The following is a 14,452-nucleotide window of genomic DNA, read 5'->3' as shown; positions in this document are numbered from 1 at the left end:
TAATCTTATATTGCTGTTTTGTATTTTATTTTTTCTGTTATTAAAAGACCAGAAATTAACCACAACATTCCTTGTCATCCATCACACCCCTGCTGAACAGATTCATTTAATAATGAATCCATTTATTACATATTCAGTCACATGACACAATTGCTTCTTGTATTATTGTTGCCATGGTTTTGATAGATGCTGAAACTAAAATATGTGGAAACTTTAAAAGTGCATGTAAAGAAATTCTTGGAACGTTTTTGCTGATGTCACTAAACACTGAAGTGAACTTTCAGAGTCTCAGGCCTGTGAGGAGGAGTCAACGCAAAACTCATACCTTCCACATCTACTTATGTGACGACAGAGAAGAAAACAGACAGTAGTGGACCCATAGTTTAACATGATGGACTACAGGACAGGACTGGTACTGTTAACCATCTACTGGGCAGGTGAACATATCTGCTTATAATAAACTAAAGGGTGTCCTTCAAATATCAGCAGCTTATTGTATTTTCTTGGTTTTATTTACAGGTGTTGATGGTCAGACTCTGACTGAATCTGGACCTGCAGTAAAAAGACCTGGAGAATCCCACAGACTGACCTGTACAACATCTGGATTCACATTCAGCAGCTATGGCATGCACTGGATCAGACAGGCTCCTGGAAAAGGACTGGAGTGGATCGCTTGGATTTATAGTGGTGGTGGCACTACTTACTATTCCCAGTCAGTCCAAGGCCGTTTCACCATCTCCAGAGACAACAGCAGAAACCAGCTGTATCTGCAGATGAACAGTCTGAAAACGGAAGATTCTGCTGTTTATTATTGTGCACGACACCCACAGTGACTGGAGTTAGTGAAGCAGCTGTACAAAATCCTACTTTTCAGTATTAATTAAAAAATGCTTAATATTAGCAAAAAAATTATTGTCGACAACATATGTTTATAATTGTACATAAACTATGTAGAATATGTGCAAAATCCAAGTGCTGATAAGAAGTGAAATTGCACCAGAAATAGTTCTGAAGTATTTGTGAAATTAACACATTACAGTTAAACTCAGAAATCTTAAATCTCTTCTTTCAAGCATTCTATAACTTGAAGCACGACTGAGATATAGAACACTGTTATTGAACTTGCTAATGTCACTAAACTTTCAGAGGCCAAGAGTCAAATACAGAAAATATGAATGAAAACTGAACATCTACGGAGACTGACTCTGTATTAAAATCATTCATTTATATTTTAAATCTGGTACAGATTACATTCAAATCCCAATAAATTACAAATTTAACTTGTGTGCAAAAAACCCCCAAAAACTAAAAAATACCTCGTGCTCAGTTTCTTTCAAACTATTAAGAATAAATAATAAGAAATAAATAAACAAACAAACAAAAAATAGTAAAAAAAAAAAAAAAAAAAAATATATATATATATATATATATATATATATATATATATATATACATATATTCATTCATTCATTCATTTTCTGAACCCGCTTTATCCTCACTAGGGTCACGGGGGTCGCTTGGAGCCTATCCCAGCTACATAGGGGCGAAGGCGGGGTACACCCTGGACAAGTCGCCAGTTCATCGCAGGGCTGAACATATAGAGACAAACAATCACTCTCACATTCACACCTATGGGCAATTTAGATTAACCAATTAACCTATTAGTGCATGTTTTTGGACTGTGGGAGGAAGCCGGAGTACCCGGAGAGAACCCACGCAGACACGGGGAGAACATGCAAACTCCACACAGAAAGGTCCCACCCCCCGTCGACTGGTGTTGGAATCGAACCCAGGACCTTCTTGCTGTGAGGCACGTGTGCTAACCACTGCACCACCGTGTCGCCCATATATACATATATATATGTGTATATATATATGTATATATATATATATACATATATATATATATATATATATGTATATATATGTATATATATATATATATATATATATATATATATATATATATATATATATATATATATATATGTATGTATATATATATGTATATATATATATATATATATATATATATATATTTAAGCATGTTTGTTTTTCTGCTTATATTTGTGTTTCTCAGGTTGTTGAATTTTTCATAAGGTGTGTCTCTACCATATCTTTGCCCTCAATGGGACAATGTTCTGTAGTTTGTGATCGTCTTGTTCACTGATGGGTAAAAGACAAATGATGTTTCCGCATATGATTTTATTGCTCATCTTTCATATATTAACTGTTTATCTTATATAGCTGTTATTTGTTTTATTTTTTCTGTCATTAAAAGACCAAAAATGTGCCACAATGTTCCTTGTCGTCCATCACACCCCTGCTGCATAGATTCATTACCTCCGCCAGAGGTATTGTGATCACTTTGCTTTGTGTGGTTGCGTGTGTGCATGTTTGTTTGTTTGTTAGTAAGATAAGCAAGCCCCCCCAATCACCACCAAAATTTAATTATTTCTTCCTTGTGCCAGTCTATCAACATTTCCTGAAAATTTCATGAAAATCCATCCATAACTTTTTGAGTAATCTTGCTAACAAACAAACACGCGCGCACGGGAGGCAGATCTGTCTTGGTGGAGGTCTATGCTCTCCGAGTGCTTTTCTTCTTTAATATTAAATCCATTTAATACATATTCAGTCACATGACACAATTGTTTCTTGTATTATTGTTGCAATTATTTTGCTAGATGCTGAAACTAAAGCATATGTGGAAACTTTAAAAGTGCATGTAAAGCAATTCTTCTTGGAACGTTTTTGCTGATGTCACTAAACACTGAAGTGAACTTTCAAACTCTCAGGCCTGTGAGGAGGACTCAATGCAAAACTCACACCTTCCACATCTACTTATCTGACAACAGAGAAGAAAACAGACAGTAGTGGACCCATAGTTTAACATGATGGACTACAGGACAGGACTGGTACTGTTAACCATCTACTGGGCAGGTGAACATATCTGCTTATAATAAACTAAAGGGTGTCCTTCAAATACTGGCAGCTTATTATATTTTCTTGGTTTTATTTACAGGTGTTGATGGTTAGACTCTGACTGAATCTGAACCTGCAGTGAAAAGACCTGGAGAATCCCACAGACTGACCTGTACAACATCTGGATTCACATTAGGCAGCTATCACATGCACTGGATCAGACAGGCTTTCAGCTTTTCATGAACATCAGATATGACCCATTTGGACGTTCACAGACTCTTTAGTGAATGTGGAAACACTTTCATCTGCTGCAGCATTGATTCACCAGTAAAACCCATGGAGTTTGACAAATAACAGTAGTTGTAGAAAGTTTTATTTAGGGGAAGGTATATTTTGCTTCTCAATTTAACCATTGAATTTAATCTGCACCTTTATGAACATCTACACAATCAGTAAATAAGATAAAGGAAAATTGCTGAGAAATATTATAATAAACAATGATAAAAGAATAGTTAAATATAGGAAGTCACAACAAAAGTAGTTGTATGTCTTTGAAGGTAAACAATATTCTCATAACTTCTATTTACTGTGTTGGAGGTGAAAGTGTTTTTTATTTAATATTAAAATACCCTGATTATTATTCAGTAGGTTCACTATGAATCTGATGTAGGAGGAGCTACTGTAAACAAATTGTCCCCAGAGTCCAGTACAGATTCTATTTAAAGCAGAATCATGGATTTCAGCCTTAAACACACTGTAAACATGGCTGACAGAATGAGAACATTCTTGGTGTTTGCTGTGTTGGTGTTAACAGGTGTTCAAGGCTGGAGCATAACACAGTCTGACCCAGTTGTGACCAGACCAGGAGAGTCTCACAGACTGACCTGTACAGCAACTGGACTAAGCTTTAGCAGCTACTGGATGGCCTGGATCAGACAGGCTCCTGGAAAAGGACTGGAGTGGATCGCTACTTCCACGAATGGTGGGGGTGCTTACTATTCCCAGTCAGTCCAAGGCCGTTTCACCACCTCTAGAGACAACAGCAAAGAGCAGATGTATCTGCAGATGAACAGTCTGAAAACTGAAGATTCTGCTGTTTATTATTGTGCACGACTCCCACAGTGACTGGAGTTAGTGAAGCAGCTGTACAAAATCTACACTACACTTCAAACCACTCATGCAATGTCATTGATTTATTTCTTTGTAACAGAAACATGCACCTCCTTCTTCTTCAATTGATTCTCCATTTCAGTATTATGTGTATTTTTTTCTGCATTTTTACTTCAGCATCATATGCAAACATCTTCAATTCATTTATAGTTTTTCATGTTTAAAAAAAAAACCAAAACAAAAAAACCTTAAAGAGTTACGATTTCATGATTCAATGATTTTTGGGTTAATTTATTTTTTGATGTGGAAATAAAAATGACTAAGCTTATAAAATATAAACACATATTCCACTCAATAGTTGACTATAGTTGGTCATTACAAACTGATTCAGTTTATAAAAGACTTAAAGCAAATGACACTGTAAACAACAAATTAAGCTGGTCTTTTATTTTAAAGCTATACCGTATGATGTGGCATTTTTACACTTTTCTTTTGTCATCTTAAAATGCTCCTAATAAGTGTGTGTCAAACTAAAATGTAAAAGAAATCCACCAGGTGTTGAAACTCAAAAATGTTTAATTCTCATATATTTCTAATAACAGTCTGACCAATCATTTTAGTCGGTCCGAATGAAATAATTGGCCGAACCTGACTGAGCCTCCTGTCAATCATCCATTACGGCCGTCCAGCATCCGATCCATTATCTGTCTCACATCCGTTATGTGTCCTTCTGAATCTGACGCTTCACTGGCGCTGCTTCTCCTGTCACTGACCACAGTCTACTGTTTAGGATGTGTTTGGATAGAACTGACATGCACATGTGGAAGGGAAAAATCGGATTTATGAACAGAAACAACAACCGAGGTGTACAAACGGGAGTCTGATGAATGAAGGACGGAGATAAAAGTCCGGAAGTCAGCTGTACTGGACTGAACAGGTCTGCATAAAACTCAACTTTTATGACGGTGGGACTCATACAGGTACATGTACATGGTGTCACACAATGTAAGATGATGTAGGATGATAATTGTATGGACTATGAAACTTCAAATGTGCACGGAAAATTCGCAGAGGCCGCGCGTTCACAGTGCGCGCGCCCATCCCGTGGGCACTGCAGTGACGACACTGACCCAGTACTGCACAGACCAGGTCTACTGATGGAACTGGAGCCGCGGGGCCCGCGGCAGGTGGATGATGCATCTGATTACTGAGGGAGGGGTCCGCGGACACGCCAAAACGGACCGGACCTCCGCCTCTGCTTCCTCCTCTGTTTCCATCGCGCATCAGGAGAGAGGAGGAGGAGCCTCAGAGCTCAGGCAGAGGGAAGGGGGCGGGGCCTTGGAGGGAGGCGGGTTGTTCATGTTCAAACTTTTACTAAGTGCTGTGAGAAATGCCACATCGGTAGGTATAGCTTTAATAAGTGAATGTAAGTGGAGAAACCTTTAGAAAAACACCACTAGGGTATTAAACTGCAGTATTTAACATACACTGATCTCTTGTGAAATATAAAAGACCTGAAAAGTAACAGTATACAATGAATGGCAGCATTTTAGAGATGCACAGATTATTGATGGATATTATCAGTGTAACAGTATAACTTTTGCCAATAGCTGCTGCTGATGCTTGTGTTTCTTTCTGTTTCTTTTTTTTTTTTTTCTTGTTATTTAACCCTCGTGAAAAAATTATTTTTTAATATGTATATTTAAAAATCGTTATTAAAGTTTTTAAGCCTTCACTACATCATCATTGAATTAATATAGAAATAAACATACACATTTATGAAAAAAATAAATAAATAAATAAATAAAAAAAACATTACAAGACAGATAAATATGAACTCAGTGAAAAGATATTTTATGTGAAGATACTGATCTTGGCTGATATCACGAATGTCAGCTGATACTGATGTGTGTACCCAATATATCACTGCAACCCCAAAGCATTTTGGTTATAAATTAAGATTTTAATGACATTGATTAACAAGATATGAGATTAAAAGATAAAATGAGAACGATATACAGATAATGGTATACTTTAGTGAATATATATATATATATATATATATATATATATATATTTTTTTTTTTTTTTTTTTTTTTTTTTTTTTTTTACAAGTTGCTTGTTTACTTATATTTATAATCTTCTCCTCACTATTTGACATAATGGAATAGACCTAAAAAAAGATTCATTTAGCTGAATTCTGTGCTGATTTTTAAGAACCAAATGTTTGTCTGTTCACAGTTTGTTTTTTAGGTGGAGTCGATGCAAAACTCCGAAGTCCTCCTCCTCTACTTATCTGACTGCAGGAGGCATGTGAGAACAGTTGAACATGATGGACTGTAGGACAGGACTGCTGCTCTTAACTATCTGCTGGGCAGGTCAAGATATTCACCAGTCTGAAGATCAGGTTCTTATTAAAAGACTAACAGCTTATAGACATTTCCTGTTTTCTCATTTGCCTTCACAGGTGTTGATGGTCAGACTCTGATAGAATCTGACTCGGCAGTAAAAAGACCTGGAGAATCCCACAGACTGACCTGTACAACATCTGGATTCACATTCAGCAGCTACGAAATGAGCTGGATCAGACAGATTCCTGGAAAAGGACTGGAGTGGATCGCTTATATCCGTTATGACAGTGGCAGCATTTACTATTCCCAGTCAGTCCAAGGCCGTTTCACCATTTCCAGAGAAAACGGCAGAAACCAGCTGTATCTGCAGATGAACAGTCTGAAAACTGAAGATTCTGCTGTTTATTATTGTGCACGAGAGACACAGTGACTGGAGTTAGTGAAGCAGCTGTACAAAATCTATACCCTGTATGTAATATCATGAACTTATCCCTTTGTTACAGAAACATACATCTCTTTTATCTTCAATTGATTCTCCGTTTCAATATCATTATCTGTGGAGTTCTTTAGCATCATACACAAACATCTTTGATTCAGTTAGAATTTTCTTGTATAAACTAAAAACGTAAATCTAAAAAGTGACAATCTTATGATTCAATGATTTTTGGATCACTTTAGCTCTTGATATGGGGAAAAAAAAAAAAATTTTGAGCAAATTTTTTAAAACAACACATGATTGAAATGTTGAACATGAAAAACATAATTCCATTCTTCATCATGACCATAGTTAATCTATATAAACTGATTCAGTTTATAAAGACTTAAAGTAAATGATGCTTTAAAGAACACATTTAGCTTAAACAGGTCAGTGCACAGTGACACCAACACCAACAGATCTGCACAAATATCCAAACCATCCAGACTTTAATACACATGACCCCAGAAAATAGTAAAGAGTACATATAAAGCAGAAAAGAACAATGTTTTTTTTTAAGATATCAGTTGCATTTTAACTCAGACCTAAAACAATTCTTAAATAATTAATTCTCTTCCTGTGTCTTCGTATTTTATTTTCTTAATGTGATATCAGTTCCCAAACCTTTGTTTTTGTTTTGTTTTTTTCTTGTTTTTTTTTTCTTTTTTTTCATTACATAATGAATCAAGCAAAATGTTTCAGGACTCCCGAAGGAATCGATTACTCTTGAGAACAACCCAAGTTGTTCCCTTTTATACCAGTAGGGGAAGGTCTATGCAAAGTTTTATTGCTTATAAATGCAACACAATCAACTCTCACAGCATTTGTCAAAGAACAACTGGGAGAGTTTTTCATCTAAATAGAACTGATCATCATTCATAATGGAAAATACACTCGCATGGACTGTATTTGTGTTTATACTTCACATACATGGTAGAAGGATCATCTACTTGAACACATTTAAATGACTCTGTATTAAATATCGAACCTGTGATACAGTGTATTTGATTCATTTTTTCTTTGTTTACAGGAGTTTGGTGTGAGATCAAACTGGACCAGTCATCCTCTGAGGTGAAAAGACCTGGAGACACAGTGCAGATGTCATGTGTCATTTCTGGTTATAGCATGACGAGCTACAACATCCACTGGATACGACAGAGGCCGGGACAAGCTCTGGAATGGGTTTGGAGAATGAACACAGGCAATTAATTCTCCTCTCTATGGCAGCTCTTTCCAAAGACGTTTCACCATGACTGAAAATGTTCCCAGCAGCACTCAGTACCTGGAAATCACCAGTCTGACAACAGACGATTCTGCTGTTTACTTCTGTGCTCGCAGACACAGTGACTGAAGACAGTGGAGCAGCTGAATAAAAACCTGTGCACACACACATTAAGGGTTTGAGTCAAACAATATTATCTCAAAAGTACATGAATGAATTTCACAACACATTTGTACAGTTTCCACTAAATATTATGTCAAGAAATGTTTAGAACTAAAGACGTGACTTCACATGAAGAAAAAAATAACAGGAGAAACATTTGACCAAAACATGGCTTTGAGGATTGTTTTCAGTCTAAAATATATCCCAAATGTTGGTTTATTGTATGAAATGATGAGCAGACAATAATGAATAAATGCTGATATTAATAAATATTTTTTTATGGTTCAAAAAAACAAACCATCTCTTTCAAACAGAGCTGTCACTTAAATGTTTTTTTCTCTTTTTGAGATTTTTAGTAAATGACTATATGCACTAACTGTGGTGCATGTTGATGAGAATTAAAACATTTTCAATTCCTGTCTCACATTTCAGTTTTGAGAATGTTTTTTTCCTTGAAGCTTCATGATTTTTTGCATATTTATGACTTTAAAGCATTTGCAATTACTGTCCAAGTGTTTTAAATCTGTACGTCTGCAGTAAAGTCTTGATGTAATAACGAAATATAATCAGATAATTAACACACATACACGATAATCTTCTATAATTCAACACTGATGAATATCATCCATTCATTTCTTTTACTTACTTTTAAATCACATGAAATTATGATGCATTTGAGTCAGTTAAAATTCAAATTAACTTCATGTCATATGTAGTGACCAAAAGCATCTATTGATCTAAAATGTTTAACAACCACAGAACCAATTATCCTGTTAATACATGTAAATAACTGGTGTGAAATGCAGTTTCTCAGCTTTTCTATAACATCAGATATGACCCATTTGGACTTTAACAGATTCTTTAGTGAATGTGGAAACACTTTCATCTGCTGCAGCATTGATTCACCAGTAAAACCCATGGAGTTTGACAAATAACAGTAGTTGTAGAAGGTTTTATTTAGGTTAAGTTAATATATTTTTCTTTTCAGTTTAACCTTTGAATTTAATCTGCACCTTTATGAACATCTACACAATTAGTAAATAAAATAAATGAAAAATGCTAAGAGATATATCACAATAAATAGTGATAAAGGAAGAGTGATAATGTGACAATGATAAAAGAATAGTTAAATATAGGAAGTCACAACAAGAATAATTCTATGCCTTTGAGGGTAAATAATATTCTCACAACTGCTTTTTACTGTGTTGGAGGTGAAAGTCTTTTTATTTAATATTAAAATAACCTGATTATTATTCAGTAGGTTCACTATGAATCTGATGTAGGAGGAGCTACTGTAAACAAATTGTCCCCAGAGTCCAGTACAGATTCTATTTAAAGCAGAATCATGGATTTCAGCCTTAAACACACTGTAAACATGGCTGACAGAATGAGAACATTCTTGGTGTTTGTTGTGTTGGTGTTAACAGGTGTTCAAGGCTGGAGCATAACACAGTCTGACCCAGTTGTGACCAGACCAGGAGAGTCTCACAGACTGACCTGTACAGCAACTGGACTGTCTTTCAGCGGCTCCTGGATGAGCTGGATCAGACAGGCTCCTGGAAAAGGACTGGAGTGGATCGCTACTTCCATGCATGGTGGCAGCACTTACTATTCCCAGTCAGTCCAAGGCCGTTTCACCACCTCCAGAGACAACAGCAAAGAGCAGCTGTATCTGCAGATGAACAGTCTGAAAACGGAAGATTCTGCTGTTTATTATTGTGCACGAGAGCCACAGTGACTGGAGTTAGTGAAGCAGCTGTACAAAATCTATACCCTTTAGGCAGTATTTAGAACTCATCGATTTGTAACAGAAACATACACCTCTTTTCTTCTTCAGCTGATTCTCCATTTCAGTATTATTATCTGTACACCCCTCTGTGTATTTTTTCTGCATGTTTACTTTAACATCATATGCAAACATCCTCAATTCATTTATAGTTTTTTATGTTAAAAATACAAACCTCTAAAGACTAACGATATCAAGATTCAATGATTTTTGGGTTAATGTGAAAAAAAAAAAAAAAAAATCTGATTCAACTAATAAAACATAAATACATATTCCACTCAGTAGTCAACTATAGTTGGTCTTTATAAACTGATTCAGTTTATACAGACTTAAAGCAAATGATGCTTTAAACAGTAAATTTATCTGGTCTTTTATGTTAATAAGGAAATGTGTGTAGAGAGATCTTTAGAAAAACACCACTAGGGTATTGGACTGCAGTATTTAACTTATATTCATCTCTTGTGAAATATAAAAGAACTGAAAAGTAACACTATACAATGAATGGCAGCATTTTAGAGATGCACAGATATATTGATGGATATTATCAATATAACAGTATAATTATTTTGCCAATAGCGACTGCCAGTGCATGTGTTACTTTCTGTTTCTTTATTTTGGTTTTCTTGTCATTTAATCCTTGTAAGAAAATTATTTTTACTACATATAAATATACATAGTAACTGTTTTAAAGTTTTTAAGCCCTTCACTACTTCATCATTGAATTAATATAGAAATAAACATACACATTTATGAAAAAACAAAACTAAATAAAAAAAAGAACATTACAAAACAGATAAATATGCAGTCAGTGAAAATATATTTTATGTGAAGATACTGATATTGGCTCATAGCTGGAATGTCAGCTGATACTGGTATGTACCCAATATATCACTGCATCCCAAAGCATTTTGATTATAAATTAAGATTTGAATGATATTGATTAACAAGATGATGAGATTAAAAGATAAAATGAGAATGATATACAGATAAAGGCTTTAACTTTAGTGAATATTTTTATTTTTAGAAGTTGCTTGTTTACTTATATTTATAATCTTCTCCTCACTATTTGACATAATGGAATAGACCTAAAAAAAAAAAAAAAAAAAAAAGATTCATTCTGTGCTGATTTTTAAGAACCAAATGTTTGTCTGACCTTTGTTTGACCTTTCTGTGTGGAGTTTGCATGTTCTCCCCGTGTCTGCGTGGGTTCTCTCCGGGTACTCCGGCTTCCTCCCACCATCCAAAAACATGCACTAATAGGTTAATTGGTTAATCTAAATTGCCCATAGGTGTGAATGTGAGAGTGATTGTTTGTCTCTATATGTTCGGCCCTGCGATGAACTGGCGAAATGTCCAGGGTGTACCCCGCCTTCGCCCCTATGTAGCTGGGATAGGCTCCAAGCGACCCCCGCGACCCTAGTGAGGATAAAGCGGGTTCAGAAAATGAATGAATGAATGTTTGTCTGTTCACAGTTTGTTTTTTAGGTGGAGTCAATGCAAAACTCAGAAGTCCTCCTCCTCTACTTATCTGACTGCAGGAGGCATGTGAGAACAGTTGAACATGATGGACTGTAGGACAGGACTGCTGCTCTTAACTATCTGCTGGGCAGGTCAAGATATTCACCAGTCTGAAGATCAGGTTCTTATTAAAAGACTAACAGCTTATAAACATTTCCTGTTTTCTCATTTGCCTTCGCAGGTGTTGATGGTCAGACTCTGACCGAATCTGACCCGGCAGTAAAAAGACCTGGAGAATCCCACAGACTGACCTGTACAACATCTGGTCTGCCAGTCAGTAGCAACCATCTGGCCTGGATCAGACAGGCTCCTGGAAAAGGACTGGAGTGGATCGCTACTCTGTATAGTGGTGGGGGCATCTACTATTCCCAGTCAGTCCAAGGTCGTTTCACCATCTCCAGAGACAATGGCAGAAACCAGCTGTATCTGCAGATGAACAGTCTGAAGACAGAGGACACAGCAGTGTATTACTGTGCTCGAAGAGACACAGTGAGACACACTAATAGGAATGTCATACAAAAACTCCTTCATCTATCCATTTCTGTTTGTTTGTGTTACAAACATGTTTTCAGATGATATAAGGAAAAAATATTTTCCCTCTTTATCTTTAGAAGTATTTTTGTGGTGACTTCTGGATTATTATTATTTTATAAATATCAGACACTTCCTTAGTGATTTATCAATTATGTATTATTTTACCCTTTACTTTACAATAACCAGACAGATAGAGATAGAGATGCACAGATTATTGATGGATATTATCAATGTAACAGGATAACTTTTGCCAATAGCTGCTACTGATGCCTGTGTTAGTTTCTGTTTCTTTATTTTGCTTTTTTGTTACTTAACCCTTGTGAGAAAATTATTTTTAATATGTTTATGTAACAATAGTTACTGTTTTAAAGTTTTTAAGCCTTCACTGCATCATCATTGAATTAATATAGAAATAAACATACACATTTATGAAAAAAAAAACTAAATAAAAAAAAAACATTACACAATAGATAAATATGCAATCAGTGAAAATATATTTAATGTGAAGATACTGATATTGGGTGATATCAGGAATGTCAGCTAATACTGGTATGTACCCAATATATTACTGCATTTCAAAGCATTTTGATTATAAATTAAAATTTGAATGACATTGATTAACAAGATGAGGAGATTAAAAGATAAAATGAGAATGATATACAGCTAAAGGCTTTAACTTTAGTGAATATTTTTATTTTGTACAAGTTGCTTGTTTACTTATATTTATAATTTTCTCCTCACTATTTGACATAATGGAATAGACCTAAAAAAAAAAAAAAAAAAAAAAGTTTCATTCTGTGCTGATTTTTAAGAACCAAGTGTTTGTCTGTTCACAGTTTGTTTTTTAGGTGGAGTCGATGCAAAACTCAGAAGTCCTCCTCCTCTACTTATCTGACTGCAGGAGGCATGTGAGAACAGTTGAACATGATGGACTGTAGGACAGGACTGCTGCTCTTAACTATCTGCTGGGCAGGTCAAGATATTCACCAGTCTGAAGATCAGGTTCATATTAAAAGCCTAACAGCTTATAGACATTTCCTGTTTTCTCATTTGTCTTCATAGGTGTTTGGGGTCAGACTCTGATAGAATCTGACCCGGCAGTAAAAAGACCTGGAGAATCCCACAGACTGACCTGTACAACATCTGGATTCTCCTTCAGTGGCTCTCACATGGCCTGGATCAGACAGGCTCCTGGAAAAGGACTGGAGTGGATCGCTTGGATTCAGAGGGATAGCAGTAACATCTTCTATTCCCAGTCAGTCCAAGGTCGTTTCACCATCTCCAGAGACAACGGCAGAAACCAGCTGTATCTGCAGATGAACAGTCTGAAAACTGAAGATTCTGCTGTTTATTATTGTGCACGAGAGACACAGTGACTGGAGTTAGTGAATCAGCTGTACAAAATCCTCAAAAACAATGTTGTTGTTACTTTATATGAACACTAGTGGGTTGTGGATATCAAGTTGCTGTTTCCTGCATCCACAGATATTCTAATCAATCCCATTATTAGGAATTTATACTGGAATGAGTGATTAGTGAAAATAAATGATCAAATGTTCAAGTTTATTTTGTATGAGGTTGTGATTAAAGTTAATGAGGAAGTTATACTGCATTAAAAGAGCCTGTAGTGGACCTAATTTCCTTTTTCTTTTTAGATATGAAGCACAGACCTGCAGAAAAACTCACAGCAAATGAAAACTTATTTTGAACCTTCAACAGTGACTGAACACAACTGTAATATTTCTATCAAAATTAGTTTTTATTTATTAAAAGTGCATGATTACCTTCAAAACGGTACTGAAGATGATGAAAACCCAGATCTTAATATCAATGAAGTACACTTAAAAACTGTAATACTTATGAAACATTTGCACATTTGTTTTTATTTACTAGTCAAGAAAAAGCCGTGCTAAAGGTAATTTAATATAAAAAATAAAAGTCATTTCCACTCTCACTGCTTATTTTACGCTTATTTTATACATATATATTGGTTTTTAATTATATAAAAGTTAACTCATGCATTTTTTCGTCTCATGGATAGCTGTTCTGAGAGTTTTTTTTTCAAAATAACTTTATTATTTTGTTGAACTAAATTCTAACTCTGCTGTTCACATCTTAACATACAACTACAGATGATGTTCAAAATCACTACAACAGTTCATTCTGTAATGGTTTATTATTGTCATTCATTATAATTTATCAGGTCAATACTGTCAGTAGTCATGTCAATTTATTAGGTTGCTCCTGTTGCTACAATTGCATTTCACCCAGTATTTTTTCTTTCATTTGATAATGTTTTTCTTATTGTATTTTAGTACTGATGCTTGATTTGATCCTCTCTTTTGTTTGTCACTTTGGATAAAAGTGTC

At 35.3% G+C, this 14,452-nt stretch overlaps 4 gene segments (V, D, J or C); all 4 read left to right on the top strand.

Moving 5' to 3' along the window:
• The first annotated feature begins 3,687 nt into the window (after positions 1-3,687).
• Positions 3,688-4,064, top strand: LOC115423871 (Ig heavy chain V region 914-like). The segment is given in 1 exon segment: positions 3,688-4,064. A coding segment is annotated over 1 exon segment (363 nt).
• A 2,300-nt stretch (positions 4,065-6,364) lies between these two features.
• Positions 6,365-6,918, top strand: LOC115424827 (immunoglobulin heavy variable 3-48-like). The segment is given in 3 exon segments: positions 6,365-6,413; positions 6,503-6,808; positions 6,890-6,918. Coding segments are annotated over 3 exon segments (384 nt in total).
• Positions 6,919-11,592: 4,674 nt separating this feature from the next.
• LOC115424826 (immunoglobulin heavy variable 3-53-like) lies at positions 11,593-13,005 on the top strand. The segment is given in 3 exon segments: positions 11,593-11,641; positions 11,731-12,038; positions 12,985-13,005. Coding segments are annotated over 3 exon segments (378 nt in total).
• Positions 13,002-13,653, top strand: LOC115423870 (immunoglobulin heavy variable 3-30-3-like). The segment is given in 2 exon segments: positions 13,002-13,056; positions 13,146-13,653. Coding segments are annotated over 2 exon segments (363 nt in total).
• Positions 13,654-14,452: the final 799 nt, after the last annotated feature.

The sequence above is a fragment of the Sphaeramia orbicularis genome, chromosome 8, assembly GCF_902148855.1.
Source record: "Sphaeramia orbicularis chromosome 8, fSphaOr1.1, whole genome shotgun sequence".
Lineage (NCBI taxonomy): Eukaryota > Metazoa > Chordata > Actinopteri > Kurtiformes > Apogonidae > Sphaeramia > Sphaeramia orbicularis.
Note: the sequence above shows the minus strand (reverse complement) of the source record. Positions and strands in the feature narration are given on the sequence as shown.